General features: G+C 57.9%; 2 protein-coding genes across 2 annotated transcripts in view; one reads left to right on the plus strand and one right to left on the minus strand.

Annotated features, from left to right (window-relative positions):
- The window catches only part of LOC141464465 (dedicator of cytokinesis protein 2-like), a 76426-nt gene that overhangs the window by 25609 nt on the left and 24067 nt on the right, over positions 1-26750 (minus strand). Inside the window, exons 23-27 of the mRNA XM_074147402.1 lie at positions 25316-25427; positions 19972-20042; positions 19239-19345; positions 17253-17380; positions 14614-14709 (exon numbers count right to left, since the gene is read on the minus strand). Coding sequence (XP_074003503.1) covers positions 14614-14709; positions 17253-17380; positions 19239-19345; positions 19972-20042; positions 25316-25427 — 514 coding nt within the window. The remainder of the gene's footprint in view (positions 1-14613; positions 14710-17252; positions 17381-19238; positions 19346-19971; positions 20043-25315; positions 25428-26750) is intronic.
- On the plus strand, positions 1691-11571 carry LOC141464466 (uncharacterized). Its single transcript, XM_074147403.1, has 3 exons — positions 1691-3207; positions 7222-7296; positions 11149-11571. The coding sequence occupies exons 1-3, from the start codon at positions 1691-1693 to the stop codon at positions 11345-11347; spliced, it is 1791 nt and encodes a 596-aa protein (XP_074003504.1). The 3' UTR covers positions 11348-11571.

The raw sequence follows: 26750 nt of genomic DNA on the forward strand, positions 1-26750 counted from the left end.
TGGAGCCATTAGTCTCCTCTGCTCCCTGGGGTCACCCTGGGCAGGGGTCCTAGTGTGCACCCCATGCTCTGCAGTGTCATATGCCCTGGCAGCTGGTGACCAGGGTGGGAGAGGCAGAGCAATGTGGGCATGGGGGCTTGGTGCTGGTGTGGGGGATGTATGGCCAGGACAGGGCTGCGGAGGGAGGTTTGCCCTGCCTGCGTCGGGAGGAGGAGCCCTTCATAGCTATGCACAAGTGATGGCAGGGATGGGGACATGGCTGGGTGTGATCCCCACTGTGTGAGAGCCCCTGCTCAGGGGCAGGGTTAGCTGCCCCGGGTCCTGCCCCTCTGCCACCTGGGAAGCGCTGCTGGTGTCAGGGATGCGTCCCCAGGCAGGAGCTGTGGCCTCGGTCCTGCAGCCAGGTGCCGGTGGTGGCCCTGCGAGTGAGAGCTGTGCACGTGAGGCAGAGTGGGCAGAGAACTGCGGTTGGGCAGGCTGCCTGGGGCCGCACCATGGCAAAACGTACAATGCTCCGTGGAGACCTCAATCTCCAGGGGCAGGGAGCAATCCCCCAGTCTCACCAAAGTCGCTGTCTTAGCCACAATGCCTGTTCTCCATCTCGGCTCGTTCTCACTCTCCCGAGGTGGTCCACTGTCCCCAAGCCACAGTCTCACCTCATGCCCACAGAGCTGGTTACCCCACACCAGCAGCCCAGCTAGCGTTCCCGCACCTCTAGCGGGTGGCACATGCAGGACAGGTCCCCTGTGCCCAGTCCAGTCATCCCACACACAGGACGGGTCCCCTGTGCCCAGTCCAGCCATGTTCAACACAGGATGGGTCCCCTGTGCCCAGTGCAGCCCTGCCCCATACACAACAGATCCTGACCTCACTCCAGCCATGCCCCACACAGGTTGGGCACCCCACACCTTGTCCAGCAGAGCCAGTGCCCCACATACAGCAGATGCCCCATGTCCATCCATCCTACGCAAGAGCCCCCCCATGCCTGCCCCACACCTGCCCTCCCATTGCCAGTGCCCCACGAACGCGAGGCACCAGCCCCAGTGAGGCAGAGCTATTTTTAACAACTGCTTCCACTTGATTTGAGCTGTGAACTTGTAACGTGTTTATGCTAAAGGGGTTTCTTTTTTTCCTTCTCTCTATGTGCTGAAGAGGCAGCGCCGGAGATCAAAGCTTGTCTCTTTGCGTTTTGTGATGGTAGGGCTGGGAGGGAGCAGGCAGAGGCCAGCGGCCCCGCGGGGGACGCTCCCGTCCTTGGGGGGCTGCAGCAGCGGGGACGGGGCTTACCCACCTCTCTCTGTCCCCGCAGGTCTGCGACCTCCAGGAGCCATGGGCAGGGACAGCCGGTGCCCGGCGCCCCGGGCAGCCCACGGCGAGCGGCGCTGAGCCCGGCAGACGGCGGCGGGACCATGGGCTGCCGGCACCGTGGGGGCGGCGCGGCGGCCGGCAGGGCCGTCGGGGCGGCGTGCCGAGGGCTGTAGGGCCGGGCGGTGGGCAGCATGCCCAGCAGCCCCTCGCCCGCCTCCCACGCAGCAGCATCCCCTCTCCACGGTGGCACGGGATGAGGCCGCCCACCGCCCCGGGCATCTCCGGGCACGGGTGCAGCCCAGGGCTCCGGCCACCGGTGCTCAGCCCCCCGTGCCCCGCCGCAGCGCCCCGCCGCAGGGCAGCGGCCCCGGGGCCCTGAGCCATGGTCAGCCGCGAGCCCCTTCCCGGCCCGGCCCCCGCCGGCGAGGGCGGCCAGGAGAAAGCCATGACGGTGCGCTCGGTGCTGCTGAACCGCGACTCGCCCGACATCGAGAGCCGCCTCAAGCGCCGGCGCAACCGCACGCAGCAGGTCCGCTTCAAGGACCTGGTGGAGGGCAGCGCAGAGCGGGCGGCCAGCCCCCCCCCGGGGCCCACGGCCTCCCACGGCCCCAACACCCCACGTGCCTCACCGCCCCCCAGGGACGCCCCTGAGCCGGCGGCTCTCTGTGCCTCCCGGCGGAGCTGGCCCCAGGCCCAGCCGGGCTCGCTGACGCTGCCCATGCCCAGGAAGGCGTGCATGAGCACCGCCATCCAGACCTCCCCCAGCCTCCAGAAGCCCTTCCAGGCCTCCCAACCCCGCAGCAAGAGCGTCTGCGACGTGGCCGGGGACGCGGTGCTGGCTGCCGCCGCGGGGAGTGCCTGGTGCCCAGGGGGGACCGTGCCCGCTGGTACCAGCCGGGCTGTGCCCCCACGGGCACCCAGCAGCCTCCCCGTGCATGATCGTGCCGCGGCCCTCGCCCAGCACGCCGTGGTGTGCCGTGTGCCACCACCACCGCCGCCCAGGGATCCCTGTCCCCCTTATCCGGGCACAGCCGGCTGCCCTGCTGCCCGCTGCACCTCCCCGGCGCAGAGCTGCGTCCCTGATCCTTGTCCGCCACCCCCTGCCTGTGCCCGGCTCCGTGGGAACCCCGGGGGCAGCCGTGGGGCTCCCCCACGCCCAGCTTCTGTGCCCTGCGGTCAGCCCCGGCCGCCCACTGAGCCGCGGGGGCTCGGCCGGAGCGACTCGGAGCGGAGCCTGCCCCATGGGCGCCCACTGCCCCAGCCCTTGCCGTACCGCCAGCAGACCATCCCTGCTACGGACACCCCCAGCCTCTGCCAGCCAGCTCAGGGCAACCCCCCATGGGACCCCCCGCCACCCCAGCACCAGCTCTGCGGCACGCCATGGGGGGGACCCTGCTGCACCTCGCCAGCCCCCATCCCACCAGCGCCAGGCTGGCATGGCTCTGCCGCCACCCTGCCGGAGAAGACACCAGCTGTGCTCGGCCATCCAGACCCCCACAGCATCTGCAGCCGGCTACGTGCTGCTGAGCCTGGGCATGGCCGGGCAGGACCAGAGGGGCCCAGGGACCCACTGGCCCCAGCCCCACAGGGCCCTGGTGTGGGGACACAGCCAGCCGGGCGGGCACCAGAGGTCCCCTGGCACGGGCAGCCCTGCCTCACCGCTGAGCAGTCGGAGACACTGCGCCACGTCCAGGACCTTCTGCAGCTGGTGGTGGCAGCCAAAGGGGACGAGGACGCCCGGACATCTCAGGGAGAGGGCCCCCGGGGGCCCAGGGAGCAGGGGGACCTGCAGTCCCAGCTGCAGTCCCTGGAAGGGGTGCTGGAGACCAGCCAACAAACCATCCGGGTGCTGCTGGACGTCATCCAGGACCTGGAGAAGAAGGAGGCCCAGCGGGACGGGTGAGCAGGCGGGGATGGAGGTGGGGACCAGGGAGGGGCGATGTCCCTTGGGGGACTCTGGATGGGTGGCCCTTCCAGAGATTTGGGTGCTGCCGCCTCCTGGACGCATTTCCCCCTGAGAAACTTGGAGCTGCCGTCCACGCTCATGCGACACCATGTCTTGATGTGATGTCTCATCCACCCCAGCTTGTTCTGCATGCGCCCAGGGTGCCCTCCCCATGCCCAGGGAAAGGGTGCAAGCCAGGGGGGTGAGGGGCGCTGGGCCCCCTGCTCAGCTCTGATGCAGCTGACCTGCCCATTGGTTACTGGGAGCGGAGCTCTGGGATGTCGCATCCCAACTGCAAGCTCAGCCCAGCCATGGTGGATGCCTCAGGGACAACTGCCATTCCCCAGGGACAGCCTCCCTGCCATGCCCTGGGGACAGCCTCTGTATTTGTCACAACTGCTTTCAGCCCCATCCTTCAAGTTACCTAAGGCACAAATTTGGGGGCCAGTGCCCCAGTGACTGAAGTGTCTGTGCCCCGAGGAGGTGCCCAGGCACCCCTGTCCTGCACAGGACCTGCTCCATGGGCCATGGGGCAGGGCATCCCCTGGGCCAATTTTTCTTAGCCTCCATGGTAGATTTGCCAAATGGAGCAAGGTGTTAGAGGTTAGTCTGTGATGGCCCAGAGCTGAGACCCTCCAAACTCATCTCACACAAGGACCACCAACCTCCACCGAGATGTGAGGAGCTGCTACCTGGCACCCTTCTGTAAAACCTGCTGGGGCATATTCCCCACACCCCGAGACAGCCAGCTCCCACTAGGGGAGGCATGGGGACAGCCTGGGGCACTGACACGGGAGAGCTCAGTTTGGCAGCTCTTTAGTTTGGCCTCACAGGTGGAGAGGAGCTCAGCCTGCCAGGGACATCAAGCTGGGTGTGTGCCGCGGTGGTATTGGTATGTCTGACTTGGCATGCAATTTTGGGGAGGCAGGGTGGCACACGGGAGGAGATCTGGACCTGCCAGATGGGCAGCTCCTGGTAGTTCTGGCCCTGGTGCCTGTGCATGTGTTTAATTGTTTTATCTAAACCAAATGACTGCTAAGTACCTCCTTCCAGTTAGGAGCAATAGAGGTGGTGTGGATCCCACAGAGGGTTAGTAAGAGCACTCAAGCCCACGTTTAGGATCCCACAGAGGGTTAGTAAGAGCATGCAAGCCCACGTTTAGGTTAGTAAGAGCATGCAAGTGCTCCCTCCCTGGCACAGGCTGCCCGGCCGTGGGTGCAGCCCGTGTGTGCCCATCCCGGCTGGGAGTTGCCATCAGCCCTGGGGTGCCAGCTCCCACGGGCCCGTCCCTGTGCTCTGAGCACCCATTCCCCCTGGTCGTGCAGGAGCTGCCTGCCCCAGTCAGCTTTGTGCGTGCCATGGCCACTCCTGCCCCAGCACAACACGGGTGACCACACAGGAGGAGAGGAGAGCGTGATCTGGGGTTTGGCCCTGTTTGCCCCAAAAGAGAAGCAGCACCAGCAGCTCAGCGCAGCCTGGCTCCCTGGGGAGTCCAGCACCCTGCCTGCACTCTTCTGGCTTTTCAGAGCACAGCACTGAAAAAGTGCTTCTAGTGGCTGAAGCACTGGAGGTCCCCCTCCAGGGATGGGGACCTGAGAGCGGTGTTGGGGGCTCCAGCCAGACCCAGGGCTGGGGTTCGCTCCCCCCATGATCTCTGCTGCTGCTGCTGGGCATCAGCGTGCAGCCCTGTGCACAGCCCACTTGCCCCTCGCCTGTCAGGGTTGCCCACGGGTCTGTTGGCCCCAGGGGCTATGTGGTTGCTCAGAAGAGAAAGGCCAGGGAGTGACTCCCCCGGCCTGCGATGCTGCCCTCTGGGGTGCCCATAGACCCCAAGTCGTGCCAAGCCTCGTCCCTGCGGGGTATGACGAGGGCATGTGCAGAGCGGTGCCTGTTGAGAGGGCAAGTTTGCTCCCACGATCAGAATTGAGTTTGTCTGCTTGGGAAGCTGATTTAGCTTCACTGCGGGCAGCTTAATTAAGATCTCAGCTCTATATACCGTTGCAGTCAAATGAGCAAACAAGATGCCCGGAGACATAAGGAATGGGGTAGGAAATCACATAAAAAAACTATCCTAGTGTCCTGATGCTGAGGAACAGCCTGGCCTCATTTGGCACGGGCCAGCATCCTGCAGGTGCGCAGTGGCTCCAAGGTACCTGCCATGTACCAGAGCAGTGCCACCAGCCCTGATGCCGCTCACAGTGTCCTCACAGGGTCCAGATATCTCCCTCCGGCAATGTAACACACCAAACACCTATCTCAGGATTAGATCTCATCCTGGTAGAGAGGCACAGTTTATACAATGTTAGATACTCCCCCCCCACACACATACATATGTACCTTTTATATATATAAATAAATATATATATATACACGATCTAATTTATGTGCCAAGAGTATAATCCCAATTGTAATATATAATTTGGTGCATTAAAAGACCTAGTTTTCGAGGACTGAGAACAATCATGATCAAGGTCGAGTAATAGGAGGAAGATTTAAACAGGAAAATGTGACTGATATGTGGGACAGGGGGTGTTTTCTCAGCTGTCCCCCAAAAGCCGTAGCCTGCACTGCCTAAGAAGGGCAATGGAGATATGGAGACAGAGTCCGCAAGGGTGACCAAAAGCATTTCATAGCGTCCTTTTCTTGCAGCTCTGAGAGCAAGTGGAGTTGGGGCACCACCAGTGAGCACCCACCAGCAGTGCTGGGGCGCCGGGGGTCTGCGGGCAGCTCCCTGGCACAGCCCCAGCACCCTGGGGGCTCAGGAGGGTGGTGAAGCCAAAGGCACACAAGCTCTGTTCAGAGAAGCTGCAGAGCAAGGACAGACATCAGCGATATTTGCTTAGTGATATAGTTTGGTGATGGTTTTTGTCAGTGTTAGGTTAACAGTTGGACTTGATGATCTGAAAGGTCCCTTCCAACCTAGACAATTCTATGATCAGTGGACCATTTGCCCAGGGAGATGGTTGCTCTCCTGCTGGCAGCCAAAGCCAGGGCTGGCAGTGGCACGTGGAGGCTGCCAAGCTCAGTGAAGCATTGGGCTGGCACTGTGGCCAGGCAAGAGGTTCGCTGCTGGTCCCTGGTGCCCCATGGTTGCTGGCCTCTGGGACACCAGGACTCTGCAGCTGGTGGACACCCCCAGGGTGGCAGCTGGCATGTGCTGCCAGCAGGCAGTGGGGACACTGGGGATGCTCACTCTGCATGGGGGGACCAGAGCACAGAGCTGGTCCCAGGAAGCAGGGCAGGCAGCTGGTGTTCACCCAGCAGGGCAGCACGGTGTATGCTCCCTGTGCAGGGTGCAGCTGGCCTGGGGATGCATCAACACCAGCAGCAGAAACATTCGGGGTGCAGATACCTTCTGTAGAGACCGGGGAGGAGGGCTGCTTTGGGGCTGAGCTGAGCTTTGGGACTTGTTGGCTTAATTTGAGTGCCATGCACCTTCCCTGGAGGAGGATGCTTCTCTGGTGCGAAAGCATCAAAAAGCATAAATCCTGAGTTTGGCATAGGCTGGTGATTATTCTGGAGCATCTCCCTCTGCCCATCTGTCAGGGCACTGCTGTGTGCCACGAGTGCCCCCGCACAGACCTCACGCTGCCCACAGTCTTGCTCCCTCTGTGCCACCATGTGTGGGGAAATGCATGGTGGCCTGGGGTGGCCGCAGGCATAAGGTACAGCTCTGGGATGGAGATGAAAGGAGATATGAAGGATTTGGGGCTTCTGCTGTGCCTGTCTCTGGTTTGCAACCACCTGAGAAATCTGCGGAGCTGAAAGGCATCGTACTTGGCCTGGCATCAAATGGCACCTCTCAGGAGGAGAGGAGCTAGATCACAGGGAGGAGAGGAGCTGGGTGGCAGTTCCTGGATGCCGGAGTACGAACTTAAGATGCATATGAGGGGCCTGGGGGTGGCTGAGGAAGCACAGGTGGACTGAGTATGGGTCTCCAGGCTCACAGCACTTATGCTCTGTCACAGGCGACACTCGTACCGGACAGGGCAAGACATCGCCAACTGCGGGACCTGCCGGGACTGTGCCTGCATCATCTACAGGTAAGAGCCAGCTCTGGCACCCTGCACATTCCTGGGGAGCTTCTGCTCTTCTCAACCCCTCAGATTCCTAATTTGGCTACGAGGCAGAGGTGTGGGGGAGTTGCAAGTCTTTGCTCCTGGGGACCATACTGGGGGATGGAGGGGACCTGCCCACCTGTGCTCCACCTCCTGTCCCCATGATAAGGTGGGTGCTCAGAGCACCCTGAGCCACGAGGGGCTGCAGGGTCTCACCTGCAGGAGTGAGATGGGGCTCACAGGCTGCTCCCCTCCAGCTGCACGCTCTAGCTGTGAGCTTGCAGCCTCCTGTCTCTCCTCACATTCATGGCCTGAAAGGCAGCATCTCCCCCGGCAGGTTACGTTGCACTGGGGCATGGCCAGCTGTGGCCCCACACCTGGCCGTGCCAGGCAGGATGCTGAAGCCACTTCTGGGCACGGCTGGCAGCTGGCATGCCAGGACCCCTGGCAGGTGCTAGCACAGTGCAGGAGCTCACTGTCCTCAGGGCAGGGCTGGGCTCCCTGGGCCAGCCAAGGAGCCATTCAGGCACACCGGTGCCAGCTCTTCCCCTGGCGTGCTGCCGGTGCTCCTGGTATGGGTGCAGGCACCTCACCACTCTGCAGCCAGCTCCTACCACATGTCGAAAGGCCAGAGCAGGGTCTTGGTGTTAGTGGGCCTGAATCTGGTTGCTTTATCTCTGCAGAGAGCAGCTCCCACTCCCAGGATTAGCTGGGGTGATTTTCATGAAGGACAGCTGACTGGCTGCAGCTGGAAGGAAAGCTGCTCCAGTTCAATGGCAGAGCATTTATCTTCTGTAAAAGCAATGTATCGGGGAAAGCCTCATTAGCGGCTGGTGGGTGGGTTTGCTCGCTCACTCAGAGTCCAGGCAGCATCTCTTTGTCCCTGTGCCAGCTTCGCACAGAGGCTGCAGCAGGGCTGCCGGCTGTGCAGGGGGTTCCTGCCCCTTGCTGGGTCTGGGACCACGGGGTATCAGCTCTGCTTCCCTGGCGTCAGCTTTGAGTCAGGGCATGGAAGCACTTTCCTCCAATGCCCTCTCTCCTCAGAGCCCATTTGGTCTCAGGGAAAGGCATCTCACATCCTCCCGGTGTAGGCAGTGATGTGGCTGGGGCCCTCTCCCCATCAGCCCCGTGGGCGTTGAGGAGTTGCAGTTTTGCCCAAATCTTTGCCTGCCCCTCCAAGCATCCGTGGGTGTCCGTTTGCCCCTCTGGCCATGCAGCCTGCCATCTCTCTCTGTGTGTGTGCAGGTGGCTGGCCAGGCATATTCTCATTTTGCTATTAATTTGGCTTACTCCGTTAGCACTCTGAAGTGTGGGATGCGGCGCACAGAGCTGGCACTGAGCAGCGCTTCGTGGTGCGCGCACGGGGCAGTTCAGCCACTGCTGTGCTTTTGTGAGCCCCTGTGTGAGGGACAGACAAACTGTCCTCGGGACACCTCCAGGCTGGGGGGGCCGGCTCTGACCCCCATTGTACATCAGCGTCCTTGCACCCCCTGTGCCGGCTGCCCTGCACACCCATACCACCGCAGCAGCGCTGCATCCATCTCTCTTTTTCTCTGCTTATTTACACCACAAACTCCCCTGCTGTAGCTTGTGGGGGACTTCAGTGCTAATTGGGTCTGACGAGCCTGTCTCCATGCAGCACTGCGGCGGGGAGAGATGTCACATCTGGGGGAGGTGGCTCCCTGTAATTGCCAGGCTCCCGCTGGGGACTCCCTCTGGGCTTCACTGCCATCCTCGTGATGAGAACAGGCTCCAGTGGGACACACGGTGGGGGGAACAGAGGCAGCATCAAGTGCGGAGTGCACAGGGTGCCAGGATCACCCACAGTGGGGAGCAGACCTGCCCGCCCGTGTCCTGTTCCGGGGCCAGCTGTGCACCCCCATAACAGCCCCAAGACTTTTCTCTGTGCTGGGGAGTTGGTGTCCATCCCCATGCTGCCCCCCCGCTAAGGGGCTGTCTGCCACCACTCACCCTTTATCCTAGAAATAGCTGGGGACAATCAGTGTCCTCACAGGGCGAGGTGACGGGAGGTAAGAGGAGGTGACAGAAGGTGTCAGCGTGCTGTGGGGAGGCTTGTGGGGCGCTCCCCGTGTGTGGGGTGGCCGTGCCACGTGCGTGGTCCCAGGCGCACACCACAGCACCTTCCCGATCCGATGGGACATGGCTGGTGTGAGGAGATCAGAGCACTTTTCCGTGTGAGGAAGCATCATGGCACGTGGCCGCCAGCAGCCAGCCTGTGCACTGCGGGGTGCTGCAGGGACACGGGAGGGCTCCAGCACTTGCAGGAAACCTAAGGACTGGGGGGAGGTGGGGGGCACAGCTCCCCCTTACCTAGGGGGTGTGACAGGCAGCAGCATGGCCCTTGCATGCTTGTGTCACCTTCTGATGCTGCAGCTGCCATCAGCCCGTGGGGGCTAGATACAGTGCTGGTGGTGGCAGCAGCACCGGGACAAGGGGCCCTGACTGCAGGGACACACAGCTGCTCTCCAAGGGGGCTGAGAGCTAACCAGAGTCCCAGAGACCCTGGGCTTGCCTCCCTCCCATCAGCACTGGTCCCCAGCTAGGGTGGTTTTACAGCTCCCCGCCCCAGACAGGTCACGAGCAAGGTTTCGGCATGTGTTATTCTGAGCTAGAAGGGACCCTGCAGCCCTGGGGGATGGAGCAGCACCACCAGAAGCTGTGTCCTGACAGCAGAGCATGTCACAGTCTGGCAGCGGGGGATGGCAGCAAGGGAAGCACGCTGCTGTGGCTGGCAACTACAGGGTGCCTGGCATGTCCGGAGCCTTCCTCTACCCTCCCCACCATGCTGGGAGCAGGGTTGTCTTGCCGAGCATGGCCAGCTTTTGCCCCTGCAGCAGTGCCACTGGTCACTAACAGGCACTGCTGCTGATGGCCTGATCAGGGTAGGGGAGCCACTGCACTCCTGAGCTGGGGACTCTGCTGCAGAAAACCCCAATTGCTTGGTGCCTGAGTGCCACCTAAGTGTCACCAACACAGTGTGCCGGGAACATGTCCCTGGTACTTCGGGAGGCCTCTTGCAAGCAGATCAGCTCCCCAGGAGGGACTTGGGATGTTTGTCCTTATTTAGGGCGAAGGAGCTCTGGGGAGCGGGTGAAACAGAGGAAAAAGCACAGTCAAGCCCAAGAGAAAAGCAGAAGCAGCACCAGGCTTTGAGGCTGGATAAGAAAGAAGGTGCAGGGGCAGGAGGGGGCGGGGGGCAGCTGAGGGTGACCCATACCACAGTACCCCCTGCCACCAGGTCAGGGGCTGTTTGTCAGTCTGTCCCTCTGGAAGGAGGGGTCCCTGGGTGCTCCAGCACAGCACGTTTAGCTGTGTGGTGCCACATGACCAGTTGCAGACCACACTGCCACAGGCGGGGTGGCTGTTTGGGACAGATCCGGCACCCACCCCTCAACTTACAGCCTCTGAGGGTGAGGGTGGTGGGCAGGAGCTGTTTGAAGGGCATGCCAGCAGGACATCCCCTCACAGGGGCGCACAGTGACCCCAGGAAGTCTGCCCACTGGGAAATGCCAGGAGCCCTAGAAAAAGATGCCAGAGAAATGCCCAAAGGGCCACTCTGCACCACAGGCTCCCAGACAGCCACTGAAGCCAGGCTGGTCCCCTGCCATGCGCGCAGTCTTGGTGAAGCAGCTTCCAGAGCACAGTGGTGCTGAGGTCCTGGGGTTATGCCCTGGGGACACACCAGGGGCTGAGTGTCCTGGGGACGTGAGCAGGGCTGAGGTCCCCAGGGACTTGCGGGGGGGGTGTGGAGCCATGGCGGGCAGGGGGGCCGCAGTGAGTGATGCCCTCTAACAGCATCCCCTTCCACGCCCACAGCGTGGAGCACGATTTCCGGCAGCAGGAGGGACGCTTCCAGCGAGTGCTGAGCCATATTGAGGGCGACACAACGCCGAGCTCCCCCGCGGCGGTGGCAGGGGCTGTCCTGCCACCCAGGCAAGAGCCGTCGCCGGTGACAAAGCTGCCTGCGAAGCTGGACGCGAAAAAATCCAGGCGCAAATGCTTCTGGTTCCTGTGAGCCAGCCGTGCCCACCAGGCCAGGAGCACGGGGGCACCATCCCAGCACTGACCCCCTGCCCACGTCTCCTTCCTCCTCTCCCTCCCTCTGACGGTAGGGTTTGGGTAGCACCAGCTTTTATATTTTTAACCGTTCAGTTTAATGTATTGAAGCCCCTGTGTAAATAAGGCGAGGGGAACAACGGCTGTATTTAATGAGAATTCAATAAATTCTACGGAGACGCTATTTTTGTTACATCCTCTCCCACCTGTGCGCTTCTGTTCTGGATGAGGATAAGGAGGGGGCTGGCGGCCATTCTCCTACATGGGCTGCAGTATTTGCCCAGTCCCAGGCACCCACAGCCCCTCAGCAAGAGCGGTCTCAGGCCCTCGTCTGCCTTGGGGCTCCCCAAAGGCCACCTGCCCCAGCTGAAATCAGTGATTGTCCCTGCACCCCATAGCATGGGCTGCTTGCCTGTCCCCCCAGCTGCTGCCTGCAGGTTAACCAGGAGCACTGGGGATTTCTCCTGCACCCCAGGTCAGAGACAGTGGAAAATGGTCAGAGTCTCTGGGAGAGAGACCTGTCCCCGAGACCTCCCAGGAGGGAGGGCAGGCTAGATGGGTGTCCTGGGGGACATGGCTCTCCTTCCAGCAAGCATCTCCAAGTGATGCTAGGGGGCCAGGGGCTGAACCCTGCACAGCCTGCCTGTACCTGGGGATGCCACAGAAGTGGGGGCTGCTTGTGGCTGTAGGGGCTAGAAATTCCCTCTCCCACTTTGCGGCTGGCTGGCAGGGCCTCCCTGGCTGCAGGATGCACTGGCTAATTACAGGGAGAATGAAATTAGCAGCTCAAATATTCCAGCCTCTGCAAGGCTGCCCCACGAGAAGAGAAATTCAGTGTCAGTTTAATGAGGGTCCTGGATCAAAGCGGCCGGCGGCAGCAGTGGGTGGCAAACATACTCCCAGCGCAGTGCTTTAAGTGCTCCCCACGTTTCCCCTAGCCCACTGGGATTCACTGGGCCCTGACCACCCTCCACTGGTGTGGAGCCACGGGGCAAGTGCTCCCTGGAGCCCTGGGCCAGGCAACGCCACATGCACCCCACACCAGGGCTCTCACCTCAGCCTCCACCTGTGGCAGGAGCAGTCACAGCCCTCCCAGCAGGGCCACCAGTCTTGGAGAGGAGGACATTGCCTAGCCTCTTCTGGGAGGCACATGGCACCCCCGGCTGCAGCAAGCGGCTGTTGCAGACACAGACGTCGATCTGGTGAGGGGGAGCAGTGGACAGGAAGGTCTGGCCACCACCTCTCTAGTTGGTGCCCTACTCCACAGTACTCCCAAAGCAGAACGCTTACACATGCAGGAGCCATCACGATGTTAAACCCTGTCCCTTGTGCCAGGGACCCACCTGGTGCTTGTGGGGCTGGAGCAGTGCCAAGGGTGGGGGGGGCAGTGGTCCCAAGGAGCCCCAGCTGCTCAGCTGTGGGAGATACTGCAGTGCCCAGCACTGGCCCCGCTCAACAGGGCGCTGGCAAGCACATGGGTCTCTGCTCCCCCCAGACCATCCTGGCAGCCACAGCTACTGGAGCAGCCTGGGCTGAGGGGTTTTGGACCCCACGGTGAAAGCAGGGGCTGCAGCAGCAGTACTGAAATCATGAACACACTGGGAAAGCTGCCAGACAGCATTTCTGGAGCGCAGCAGGGCCAGCACGTGGGAGTGAGGCGCAGGCAAAGGATTGCTCCCCTTCTCCCGCACTGTATATGGGGCCACACTTCAGCACCCAGCGTCCCTCCCCGCCTCTGTCACAGCCTGGCAGAGCGTGCCCAACAGCTCTTTTTTGCTCTTGCTTCCTCTGGCACTGAATTACGCAGCCTGGGAACAAAGGCTAAAGCAAGACGATACCAAATGCAACCCCGTACGCATCTCCTGCCTGAGTCACATGTGAATCATACTCCAACGCTGAGAGCCTGCTGTGCCCGCCCGGCACAGCCCCAGCACTGCAGCTTTCGGCAGCAGAGCCAGGGGTGCATCTGGCACAGCGGCACTGCCTGGCTGCGAGGCCACTGTGCACAGGGACTGCAACAGCCATCGGCTCGGCCAGTAAAGCCACCCCAGGACACCAGAGCTGCTGTTGGGAAATGTCACCGTGGGGCTACATCACCAGGGCTGCACTGGCTGAGTGGGTAGGGGAGGAGGGCAGGCTGAGCCAGGAGCCGGAGGGGAGGTCTTGCAGCGCCCCTGTCCCTCAGGGGTACAAGAATGGGTCACTGGACAGGAAGCAGCAATGCTGGTGCCTCAGCACACCGTCAGGAGCAATCCCAGCACCTGGGATGCTCAGAGACCAGGGCAGCCTCATCCGCTGGAGAGCACGAGCAGGGCCAGTGAGGATAAAGGTCCTGTCCTGCCCACCGGCTTCATTGCCTCAGTTTAGTTCAGTCTTTATTAATGAGAACAAAGAACAGGACGGCAAAACTGCAGCCTTATCCCAAGAAGGCTCAAGCAAAGGGCTGAGCTGCCACTCCAGATACCCACACCTCCCCAAGCACAGCACAGTGCTTCCCCACGGCACGGCACTTCTCCACTGCTGCACAGCCCCGCCACTCTCTCTGGGCTCCTGGAACGCAGTCAGACCTAGCTCCTCACCCACTCTCATGACCCAGAGCAGCTTGTCAGGCCCACTCCTTGCTGCCGGCCAAGCACGCTGGGTCTGCCACCACATCCACATCAGAGTGCCCGTGAACCCACACTGGCCACAGCTCTGTTTCCCCCTCCTTCATGATTAAATCATCACACCTGGTGCAGCTGCTTTGCATGAAGCTTCGTCTGAGCAGCTCTCTGACCTGCCTACGCCTCCCACCCAGAGGTGGGTGTCCCAGCACATTCCTCCCACGTGTTCTTGGAATGTAAAACTGTGACAGTTCACCGGGTCCAGTCGCTAATTTTCTGGAGAATACTGCCCAAACTCCTCATCTGCTTCCAAAATTGGCTTCCTGCATCACATACACCCTGCCTGCTCCTCTCAATGCACCCTCTACTCCAGAACTGCATGGCTGCCCCTCTCTTTTTTGGGCTTTCTCGTGCATCCTGCTGCATTAAACACCTGCTCATCCACACCCAGCCAGCTGGGTACCAGGCTGCAGTGCTAGCTGAGGAGCAGCGTTGGTCACCCAGTCCCAGACCCCTAAATCAGCAACGCTTTTTGCATCTCACACATCACCCAGCGGCAGCCGCAGGAAGTGGTGTGGCCCCGATGCCCGGCACAGCACAAAGCGGCTGTGGTGGTACTCACCCGCAGGGTGTTCTCCCGGTCCAGGACGATCACCCTCCGATTGACAGTGTGCAGCAGCCGCTCCAGGATCAGCTGGATGTGCTTCTTCACCTTCACCTGCAAGGCAAGAGGTATCACAGCCACGCCTGAGCACCTGGCGCTGCCTGCTGCGGTGCCAAGAGGGAGGGCACATTTGACAGCACCATCACTACAGCCGACAGGAATCGACCCCTCAGCATAGAGCTGGCATGCAGTCCCCAGTCCTCACAGGTACTCGGTGCTGGCAGGCTGGGCTGGGAACACGCCGCCTCCCAGGCCACATGCGATCGGCCCTGGGGCACCAATGCAAATACTGGGGCTGAGCAAAAAAAGCAGGCAAGGATGTTGCAAAGTGTTTGCAGTTATTCTTGGCAGAGGACCGGGAGCCAGGACTGAGGGCATGAGTTTCCTCAGCATCTCACAGTGTCCCCCATGCAGCGGGGAGGAAGCAGCTTTGCTCCAGCCATTGGAGACCATGGCTGTTGGACGAGCCCTGTGCCCAGGATCCTCAGCTGTGGGACCAGAGAGTTCTGGTCCGTGGTGGTGGCCAGGCAGGAGCACGCTGCCAGGAGGGATGAGCTTGTGGCACCTTGGGAGATGCGAAATCTCAAGCTGACTCTAAAGACTTGTGATTTATATGAAATACTGAAACAAAAGACTTGTCCACTCCAGCACAGCTACTATGGCTCATTTAATCACTGTGCAGGGGGCTGGCAGCATCAGGGCAACCAGCTGGAGCTGGAACAAGGTAATGCGCTCCAGTGTAAATATGGGGCTCGGTGTCTCTGCATAGCTCGGCCCCATACACCTCCCTGGCAAAACTCTCCACCCAGCTGGGGACGGCTGGGGACGGCTGCATCTGCACTAGGCAGACAAAGGTGGGTTTCGGCTCACACAGGGTTGAAACGAGAGCAGTATCCTCACCCATGAACATCCTGACCATTGTCTACTTAAAGGTTAAAAAGTTAAGGCCGAACCGAGACATTTCAACAACAATTTCCAAGCTTTCCCTTCCGCTGCCTGGGCTTCCCAGTGCCAGGAGAATTAAGCAAGCCATGTTCACACAGCCACCTTGCCCACCCAGGACATGGTGGCATGTGTCTAATTCAGCTTCCACAGTGCTGGTCACTGTGTGACATCTAGACTTCCCAAGAGGTCCCAGAAAGGGGGCCATTGGCAGTCACCGGTTGTGCTCTGTCTTTTTTATGCTGTTTCCAGTGCGTATGCAAGCCCACATTTTATCCTTCCAGCACCTGGGCAGCAGTGAGTCCAGCAGGGCTCAGAGGGGCCACCGGAATGCTGGTGGGGCTGTGTGACCCAGCATGGACCAGCTCTGGAGTTGTCGGGCTGCCCCGCTGCCCCCCAAGAACTACAAGACCTCGCTCACTCCTCACCCAAGCGAGGAGCTGGAATGACCCGAGCCCACCCACCGGTGCTCAACAAAGCACCGAGGCCACAGCAGGCCAGGGCAAAGGTCTGGGCACAGACACCCCCACCCCTGGGCAGGACATGGGGCACTGGGGGCTCACAGCCAGCCTAGAGCCACACAGACCCCCAGCCTCCCAGCCCTGCAGGCCACCTCCCAGGCCTGACCCCATCACTGTAGCATCCCTGCCATCATCAGCCCAGCTCCACACGTTGATCTCAGGGTTTGTCACCATAGTGAGATGCAGATGAGCCATTCCTGAATGCACAGGGGTGCCTGGCTCCTTCCCATCATCCACCAAGTGCTGAAGCCACCAGAGAGGCACTCACCAGCTCTGCATTCCCACGGTCCTTGTGCCGTCCCTCGCCTGTGCCGTGCTGCGTTCGCCGCTCCTCCGCTCTCTGCAAAAAATAGCATCCCACAAAGTCGGGCTGATGCCCAGCAAGGATGGCCCTGTCCCACCGGAGGCCATCCTGGGACGAGTCATATTTGGGGGGTCAGGCACTCACAGCATGACCATGCCTAGCTGGACGCTCAGCCCTGAGTGCAGCTGGACCCAGTGTGTTACTGTGATCTCTTGCTTTGGTACCCCACACCAGTGGGCAGGCTCCTGCAGGCAGCGTGGGGGGAAGGGGGTACATGGGGCTCCCTCACCACCCTGGGCACAGTCGGCTCTCTGCTGCAGGGTGCTGGGCTTACGTGGTGCATGCCACGGAGCTCTGGCTTACGTTTAGGACCATCATGGCTAATTTCGGAGCGCAACGCTGCCCAGGGGCCAGCAAGAAATTGCTGACAGGCTGCCTTATCCCCAGCCCTCGCCCTTCTTCTGGACCTGCAGAGCAGGGACAGCAAGAGGCACAGCCAGTGATGCACCCCTTTGCCCTCAGGTTGATGCTGTCCCTTGGCTTGGAGGCATCTTCCTCACCTATGGGGACTGACCTCCACAGGGGGGGTTGAAACTTGCCAGAAACCAGCTGAGGTGGAAATCAGAAGGTTTTTACCCACAGCTTGGGCAGTTTCCCACCGGGATGGTGGGTGCCCACAGCCCCCTTTGACTTTGGATGGACCACAATTAGTCCCAAACGTATCATGGCTAGTAATTTGTGCTTAGCCCTACTCAAACGGATTTAGTCAGGTCATTTCCAAGGTGATTACTGGAGAGGAAAAAGGAGGCAGCAGTGAAGATGGGATTTACCTTCTGGGTTTTGTACAGCACCTCCAGGATGTTGCTGAGCAGCTCAATGCAGGCATCTTCCTCTTCCCCCTTCTCGATCAGTTCCTGCAGGATGGGCACTGCCGTCTGCAACAGCAGCTCCCGGCACTCTGTTGGGGCAGACAGGGAGGCACAGGGCTGGTGGGCTCCAGCACCACCCCGGCACAGGAGAGGACTGGGAAGGAAAGGGACCAACAGGACAGACAGGACCAGCATGATGCCTGGTCTGTGCTGCAACCCCCACACACGGAGCTGCCAACTTCCTCCTTGGATTTTTGGAAAAACATTAAATTCTGGTGGGAAGACTCCATCACAGGGAATTCATTGCACCCTGTTACACAGTTACTTATCCTCTCTGCTAAGCTAAGCTAAACTGAAATAGAAAAGCCTCATCCCTACTCTGTTAAAGGTGCTTACGATTTAACTAAATAGATGGAGACTTTTTAAACTGGACACCACCTAGATTAACTAGAGTCTCTAGTGCTGAATACATGAAAAACCCATGCGTTCCTATTACATATTACTCTTTTCCTCTGCCCTGGGCTGGCATTTGTGACACCATCCTGCACTGACAGTGCCATGTTGCTGCTTATAACCATGGTAGCACCACAAAAGTGGGGGGAGGGAAAAAGTGGGGGAAAACATTTCTCTGTTGTTTTCTTGGTGGCACGACTGTCTGCCATTGTTGGGTGAGGAGGAGTGGTGTTGTACCATCTCCCAGGGATGTGGGGAGGGATACAGGGAAGGACCCAGGGTAGGATGCGGGGAGCACTCGCAGGATCGTGGTGGCTCAGAGCAGAGCTGGAGCAGGCAGCGGAAGGTGACCTGCCACCCACACTCAATGGCCGAGTTAGTCACATTCACGTTGCCTGCTCCGGAAGTCTCCATGGACAGAGACGCAAAATGGTTCCTGCCTGCCTGCCTGTGGCTGAGCTGCTCCCCTGAGCCTCTCTGCTGCGGCTGAAGCCCAGCACCCCTGGCCCAGCTCCTGACTGCTCCTTCTCTTTGAAGATGCTGTGTGGATATTTCACAGCTCATTGTGTCTCCCCTGTGCCCTTTCCTGACCCAAGTCCCCCAGGCATTTCTTCCTTACCCCGTCTTCTAAGCTCTGCTTCTCTCACTGCTTTCTTCTGGAGTTTCTCCAGTTTAGCCACAAGTTTCTTGTGCCACCCAAAATTGCACCTGGAAGTAAGCCCAGCCGAGGCCTCGCTGATGCTGAGTAGGGTGCAGGGTGCTCGCACATCCAAGAGATGCTCTCTCTGTGAGGGCTGCATCGCTGAGCCCCTCTGCTCCCTTGTCACAAACCCCTCCTGCAGCATTCCCACCGCCCTGGGCTCTGTCCTCTGCTTGCTCAGTGATAGTTTTCACATTATTTTCTTAAACTTAAATATGGTCTATGTCTTCCAAAACCTTTCCTCCAACTTGTTGAGATTATCTTAAATCCTGAGTCTGTCCTCCACAGTGCCTTCAGTCGCTTCTGCCTTGCAGGGCAAAATTTACCAAGTCTACTTTTTTTTCCATCATCTAGATTACGCCTAAGAATACCAAAGAGCATCAGGGTCAGGGCAGACCTGGGGAATCCTACTCAGTACGTCCTTCCAGTCTGACACACACACACCCATCTTAAAGCATCCTTCTGACACACCCCCCCTAGACCATTCTCACACTGACTGCACATTGCTTCAGCTAAGCTGTATTTCTCTCTGCAGCCTTCCAGCGTTTTAGGCAGCAGAAGAGGTTCACTCCAATAGCACCAGCTGGGCCCTGGCGAGGGGTTGGGCAATGCACGGTTCCATCACAAGTTCGAGGGAATTGCCTCCCTCTGCAGAGCCACCATGGGCACCGGCACTGTCTCAGCGGCAGAGGAGCAGTCCCTGCAGCAGGGACTTGTCCCTGTGCGATGCCCTGGTTCCCCCAGAGAGCTCAGCATGGGCAGTCCCACCAGGAACCTCCAGCACCCTTTCTCACCGTACGACTGGAAGATCTTGCTGTTGACGATGTCGGTCAGGGACTGCAGCTTCTGCCTCAGCAGGCGCTGGGGTGGCAGGTTCCCAATGAAGTCCCGCAGCAAGGCCCTGCAGTCCAGGAGAGAGGATTTAAGGAGTGTTAAATACGGGGCTTGCAAGAACCTCACTTGTTTTGCAGCACCTGCAGTCCCTTTGCTTCTGCAGAAGACAAATGCAGCAGCCGGGGGTTGGATATGGATTGCTCCCGTGTTTTGGTCAGGATGGGGCTGCTGGGCAAGGGGGAGCCACTCGATGAGGGCAGAGCTGTGCGGGGAGGAGCAGGGCAGGATGGTCACACCGCACAAAGCCACAGGGCAGCCTGTGCCCACTGCAGATGGCCACGTGGAGACACCCAGTGCAAAAACCCTGCCTGAATTCCTGAAATGGACCCCGCAGGGACTGAGGGTTTCCAGGCTCAGCCCCTGCCTGAAGCACAGGCTACTGCTAGAATTGAGTAAAACCCTCCCCTGGTTTCGAACTAGGAAGGGGATAAGAATGTAATTCCCAGGCATCAGGAAACCTAGACCACTCTGCCTGTCCTTGCCCTCAGCTCAACGGTGTCAGCCTGCATCCCTGCTGGCAGCTCTGGGATGAGGGGTTGCCCCAGGATGAGAGTTGGGGCAGAGGTGGCTGGGGCAGGTACCGAGCACACCACAGAGCAGGGCTGGAGATGACAGGGGCAGTAGGGACCCTACCCCAGCACAGAGGAGTCGAAGATCCCAAACACATCCTCAAGGATGGAAGGCAGGTACTTCAGGGCTGCTCCCTGCAAAGAGATGAGAGAACTGCTTGCACAAGCCCTGCTTTGCTATGCGCCTGCAGGGCAGGATAGACAGACAGATGCCATGTGGGCAGGGAAGTGACCCCCAGCCTCTCCTGCCTCCCCCCAGGTTGTGGGTGCTGAGCCAGCACCATCCTTATTCAGTCCCAACTCTTGTTAAAGCAGCGCTGTGCTCAGCTTGGCCCACAGCCGCAGCCCATCGCCCTCACCGTCCCTGGGGAGGGGGCGTCCAGCCAGGACCAGCTTCCTCTTGCCACGCCACCAGCATCCAGCAAAGCACCCAGAACCACTATGGTCACACACCTCTGCCATTGTCGATACGAATAACAGTCTCCAGCTTTTACTTTGAAACCACATGAACTACTCCTACAACATGACTCAGGTATATGGGCCCTGGCTTGCGTTGCTCCATGCCCTCTCTGGAAGGCTGCAAGGGTAGGGGGCACATGGCTATTTGTTTTTTGAAACAGCAAACACACCAACCACAAAGTTCTCTGCATTAAAATTTACTTCGTTATGTTTATGATGTGACTAAGGAGCATAACTGACTCGCTGAGTTCTGCTTCTCTCTACCTTTGCCAGGGTAGCTGGTCCTTCAGGCTTCCCCAGGCTTCAAACTGTGCTAAAAGCAGTGCCGGGAAGCCTCCAGCCTCCAGGTACAGCCAGGTGCCAGAGGTGGTCTACACACACTTCTGCACTTCAACATCAGTTTCAGGAGGTTCGATGCCTGCAGATTGACACAGGGCTGACCGCCACACAATTTGGCTCCAGGAATTTTTACCCACTGGTTTCGGCATGGAGTTCACTGCCTCCCTCTGAGTTACAGTAGGAATTTGAGATACTGGTGCCTATTGCAAATTCACCTAGTTTTGAAAATTGCCTGGATAAGTTCACTTTGGAGACATCCCTTGGAGCACAGAGAACACAGAGATTATGGGCACAGGCTGGGCATGTCCCTAGATGGGTTTGCCCTCGGAGCACCCTGCAGCACGACCAAAACCTCTGTGTGGCTCTGACCCCTCGCTGAGTGGCTGCTGCCCATGTCAGGGCAGTAACAAACAGGGCAGACCCTCGGCCAAAGCTCGGGCAGCTCTGTGAAGATCTCCAGATGCAATTAAAAACTCCACCCCAGAGGCCCCGCCGGCCCAGAGCCGGCTCCAGTGGTGGTGGTCGCCCATCCTGCTGCCCGGCGCCATGTGAGCTCAGCAAGCTCCAGTGCCCTTTGCTGGAGTGGGCTCTGCCCTTGCCTGTGGCACTAAACGATGCTCCAGCAATGCCTTCTCCCTCTGGGTTTGCAAAGACTGTGATTGAGTTCTCCATTAGCCTCTTCAAGTTGACTGAAATAGTGTTAATTTCCATCAAACACACCAGACCCTGAGTCATTTCTGCAGCTCTTGCAAACCCTTCTCCAATACTTAGATTCCTGTTGCAACTGAGGGCAGCAAGGCTGCAGAAGCTTCCCTGTTATCCAGCACCACCACTGCCGCCCGTGCCCCCTACACTGGCCATGGCAGCCTCTGGCAAATCAGCAAACGTGCAGAGGTGTCTGAGCTGAGAGCCAATTCCCTGGGGACCCAAAAAGAAATGCCCATACCGGCACGACAGTTCTCCATTTGTAATGCCTTTTCTTTAGCGCTGAGATGGTATATATTAAGGAGATTAAAAGTAGTTATTTTAATAAACTTACACAATGCTAATTTTAAATCAGAATTCTGTATAAAGTCAGACACTTGTTAGTCTCGCCTATTATGTCAGTTATCTTAGTCAGTCACATTCGTAACTTCAAAAAAGTAACAGCTAAATTTGATTTTTTTTCATTAAACTCCATGCTTAGTAAAGCTGCATTGATTAACATTAATTATACTGCCATCCTTTAACTCTGAATTGATTGCATCCTCTCCATGACTGAGCCGGGATCAATGGTCAGCCTCTTTGGTCTACAGTTAGCAAGGTCATCTGATTCACCTTTTCAAAAATGAGCTAATATAGAATTTTTACCACTCCTCAGGAATTTTTCCAGTGTTACAAGACTTCATAAATATCAGCATCTACACCTCAGAAAGGATTTCTTCCAGAAACTGGTTCTGGCTTTTAGGGGAAACACGCACCCCCTGCCATCACTGCATGCCTGTGTGGGCTGTCTCCAGGCACAAGACCCAGTTTGGGTTCCCTGAAGCAGGCTGTGCTGGCAGCAGCATGACGATCTGCTCCGCTTTGCTCAGCAGCTTGGCAGCTGGCATGACCCTGAGCGTTTGCTTAAGTCTGTACCCCATTCCCACCTCAAAACTCAACTTCTTCAGGTCCAGAGAAAACCAGGACTCCAGGAGGGAAGCAGTGGAATGAGTGAAGCTCTTTTCACGGCCCTCTGGCTATGGCAGGGAACGGTTCCAGCAGAAGCCTTCATCTCCTGGCCGGAGATGTGCAAGGCAGCTGCACGCAGGGAGCAGGTACCTTCCACCTCCTTCACAGCAGGGCCACCCTCCAGTCACAGTGTTTATCGGGGATGTTGGAGGTATTTGGCTGAAGAGCTGCTCCTGCTCTCCAGCTAGGACTACGACATGGGTTCAACCCTGGACCCCAGCCTGACACAAGTAAGCAGAGCCAAAAGAGTCTCGGCCTCCTCTCCACAGCTCCAAGTAGTCAAAACAGTCCAAAACCTCCCAGCCTGAAGCAGTCCAACAGAGGACCGGCTCTCTCCACAAGAGAGGTGGCCTTTGCAGGAGTGTTGCAGCTAAGGAGCTATTATCAGCTCTGCCTTGGGCTGATCAGATAATTGCAGCTTTAACAAAAAGAGTAGGCAGAACCGGATGAAGCTGCAAAGCTTACATCACCCACTAACAGATCTTTTGGGTATCACCTTCAGCTGCTAGATGGGAGCTGGTTGTCAGATGGAGATGCAGGATGTCTGCAAGTTCTGTAAAGCAGCCACAAAGTTCACTGAGGGAGCAAGGAAAAAAAAGTTCTCTCCTTGGAGTACCTGCTCAAGTTGTTCAGGAGACACCATCAGGGCTGGATATAGCAAGACCCAGTGGCTGGGGTCCAGCAGGAACCAGTGCAGGATGCAGCACAAGAACTGTGGCTGGGGTGACTGTGGGTCAGGACACCAGGGAAACCACAGGACCCTCCAGACAGTGGACCAATGGCAAGGCTGGGCAGAGGTACCAGGAGCCAGGTAGCACAAGGCCAGGCACTTGGTCTGAGGCTCAGAGGGGAAGAGGACAGGATTTTGCTGGCTCACAAGCCCACAGTGGTGCTTCCCAAGGTCAGGACCTCTTGAGTCAGAAATGTCTTCATATTTAAATAATCTTGGGTGGATTTTAATTCCACAGATCAGTACAGCTGTTTGCAAACTTGTGCAAACTTTCAGCATCCACAGCCTGCTCCAAGGAGCAGATACAGACCATCACAAGGGGTTCAACAGCTTCATCACACAGTAGATAAATGAGCACTGCTTTTGCTCATTTCACAAGATGCTCCCTCCTTCCCAAGTCAGGAAAGACCTTGAGGAACCATTTCCACCTCCTACCCTACTCTCCAGATCAGAGGCGAATCTGTAGCTCCCTGCTCATCTCTTTGCCAGGATGGAGGGGTCTGGAGTGCTGCCCCATACACCTGGTCACCCTTTGCTGGGGGTTTTCCAGCTCAGCTGCACCCTCTGAAACATGACCATGGAGCCCATCACCGTGCATTTAAAGTTAAGGGATTTCTTGCTTTTAAGACCATTTTCTGATTTTCACTTCCATGCTGAATAATTTCACCTGGGCACTCTCTCCCCCCAGTGAAACACTTTGTTGGTGACGTGGGAGAAACCCCATCACCGCAACATCTGTGGAGCAGCAGAGCCAGCGGTGAGCACTGAGGAGGACAAGTGATGGCAAGGAGGAGAGCTGGCTGACACCACACTCGGGGTGAGTCGACACCGCGCACTGTGATGCAGCTGAGTGTGAAGCCATGCTCAGAAGTACCAAACACAAGCTGCATTGACAAAATTGCAACTTTAAAGTTGGGAGGCAACGACCAAAAATGACCTGAGGGAGGTTAAGGAGAAACAACCCCGATGCTGCCCCGCTCTGATGGAACGAGCTCCCCTTTCTGCCACCCTCCAAGGAGCCACCATCACGTGATGCACAGGCAGACCTTTCCCCTCTGCCCTGGACAGTGGCCGCTCTACGCTGGATGCATCTGCAAGAATCATTTTCTGCAGCCCGAACAAGGTGCTGAGTGATGCAGAAAAGGCACAGGTGAACGTGCAGCAGTCAGTAACATTGCAGCGCGTGGGGTTACCATAGCACAGAGTCTCTAGAGCAACGGTGTTGAGATGGAAATCAGAATCATGATCAGTGTTTAGATGAGAGAGGGGATAAGGAGGGACAGCCCTCCTCCTCTCCATGAGGACAGCTGTCCTCTTGGTCTTCAAACTACTTTTTTTTTTTTTAAAATTTGATTAGGTTATAAGGTATTATCTAAGAATGTCATGAAATTATGCAACACAGGAGCAGTACCTGCCAGCTGTCCTAGGGGCACCACACGTCCCAGTCTGGAGATAAGGTCCCTGCTTGCATTCTATGGTGCCTCTCTCCAGCTGGAAGACCATGGCTGCAGACTGTGGCCCCAACCTCACCACTGGCACGTCACCAAAGCGACACCAACTCAGCCCCAGCACCAGCTCCTGCCTCCTCTCACTAATTGACTTCTCAGAGCACATGTGGCTCCATCACATTCTCCATTCAGCTCCCACCCCCAGCACCATCACACCAGCAGCTGGAGAACCTTGTCACTGGCTGCTGGTAAAGGATGCCGCTGTGCCCATGGGGATCCACAGTGCAAAGTGCACCGTTTATGCTCCCCCTTAGTCCCTCCATGCCAGCCTGGTCCCAGGGTGCAGGGAGTAGGGCCAGGCCAGCTCAAGGATGGGGACAAGCCAGGAGCCCTCCTGAGACCCTCTTCTCCAGGAATTGGCACGTGCATAGCCAGGAGACTGCTTGCCTAAGCTGCTGATCCCAACCCATGCCGTGGCCCCTGGCACCAGCGTAATGCAGGATTTTGTGGTCTCTGAGGCTCTGGGGAGCTTTGCACCGGGGGCAAAAGTGGGGGCCCTGGGGGATAGCAAGGCACTGGACAGGATGGCAGCTCACTTTGATGCCCTGTACATGGGGAGGTCTGCATGCAGAACAGCCAGTGTCACCCCTGCATGGGCATCATCTATCCCACCACAAACCAGAGCTGAAGCCCCCCTGCAGCACCTCTCCCTGCCATACCTGGGAGAGCAGTGTGGGACCCTCCAGCGGGGACTTCATCAGCTGGTTCAGGGAGAGGAAGAACCGCTGTAGTGAGTGCTGGAACTCAGCCGTCTCCTTCCCCTCGTAGAGCCTGCAACAGCCAGAATCACCGTACTGTCACTGCATCGCCACTGCATCGTGTGCCTTCCCCCAGGGACTATGGGTGTCACCTCCAACCCCAATTAATTATGCTCCTTGGTGACCATTTTCCATAGCTGGGTCCAGCAGCAAGCCCCAGCACGGCCACTGCCCCAAGGTGGCCACTGCCTGTCCCAAGGGCTAGCCAGAAGCAACGCTTCAGATGTGCAGAATTACCCATATCAAAGACTGCTATCTGCTCCTTTACAGTATTCATATATATACCACTTATACATACTCATGCATACACTCTTTTTTTAAAAAAAATAAACTCTTTTACATGGTTTTGTACACCAAAGTCCTCTCAAAGGAGGTTAGGATCTTCCCACCTGAGCAGGAAACCTCCTGAGCCCTCCAGCCTGAACACAACCTGAGTGACCAGTCGCAGAACAAACCAAACACGTGGGGAACTTTAGCCATGAGACCTGCGAAACTGCGAGAAAGTTCCAAAGCTGCTAATGAAATGCATAATCATAAGCATAAAGTCACCGCAGTAACTCATTGTGGAAAAAAGGTCGTATTTGAGCTAATTCACCCCATCCACTGACACAGCGAATGAAGCAATGAGCCCTGCTGGGATGTGATTTGCAGGTACAGATGGGGGAAATGAGGGATAAAACGCTGATCTCCCCATGGCTGTGGAAACAGACACATCCTCCAGCCTGAGCTGAACCCCTGCGCGCCGACCACCACCGCAGCAAGCTAAACGTGTTCAGTTCTTAATTGTCTTTTGGTTTCTAATTGTGCATACAGCAGCAGAACAAACAAGGTCTGTCATTTTTTGCTTAACAGCTATTTTTATTGAGTCTAGGTTTTGTAAAAACTTTGCTGCTTTGCTTTATATAATTACAGTTGGATAGTTCCCCTTTCAAATTCATCTTTCCTGTTCTGGTAAACGAGCCCAAGGGAACATAGGAAACATGGCAGGTTTGGCAGCGATAACAAGCTTGTTGATCTGCCTCAGGCATCTCAGATGTGCTCAGACAAACACATCAGCTGAGCAGCGGCTGGTTTACAGCCCTCCGCCAGCTTCCACGTCAAAGCAAAGCTTAGACTAACTCAAGAAAGGTCCCTCCCTCTCGCCCTCAATGTTAAAAGTTACTAAACAGTGGGAGCCCCCAGCAGCCCCCTGCTCCCCACAGCCCCATCCCGCAGCCCTGGAGCCTGGCCCAGCTGCTCTCCCTGGCCCAAAACCCCACCGGAGGCCAAGAAATTTAAAGAAGTCTGTATGTGTTAAAATTGTGCAAAAGGAAATTAAGGTCCACATACAGCATCT

Source organism: Numenius arquata, chromosome 5, assembly GCF_964106895.1.
Source record: "Numenius arquata chromosome 5, bNumArq3.hap1.1, whole genome shotgun sequence".
NCBI lineage: Eukaryota > Metazoa > Chordata > Aves > Charadriiformes > Scolopacidae > Numenius > Numenius arquata.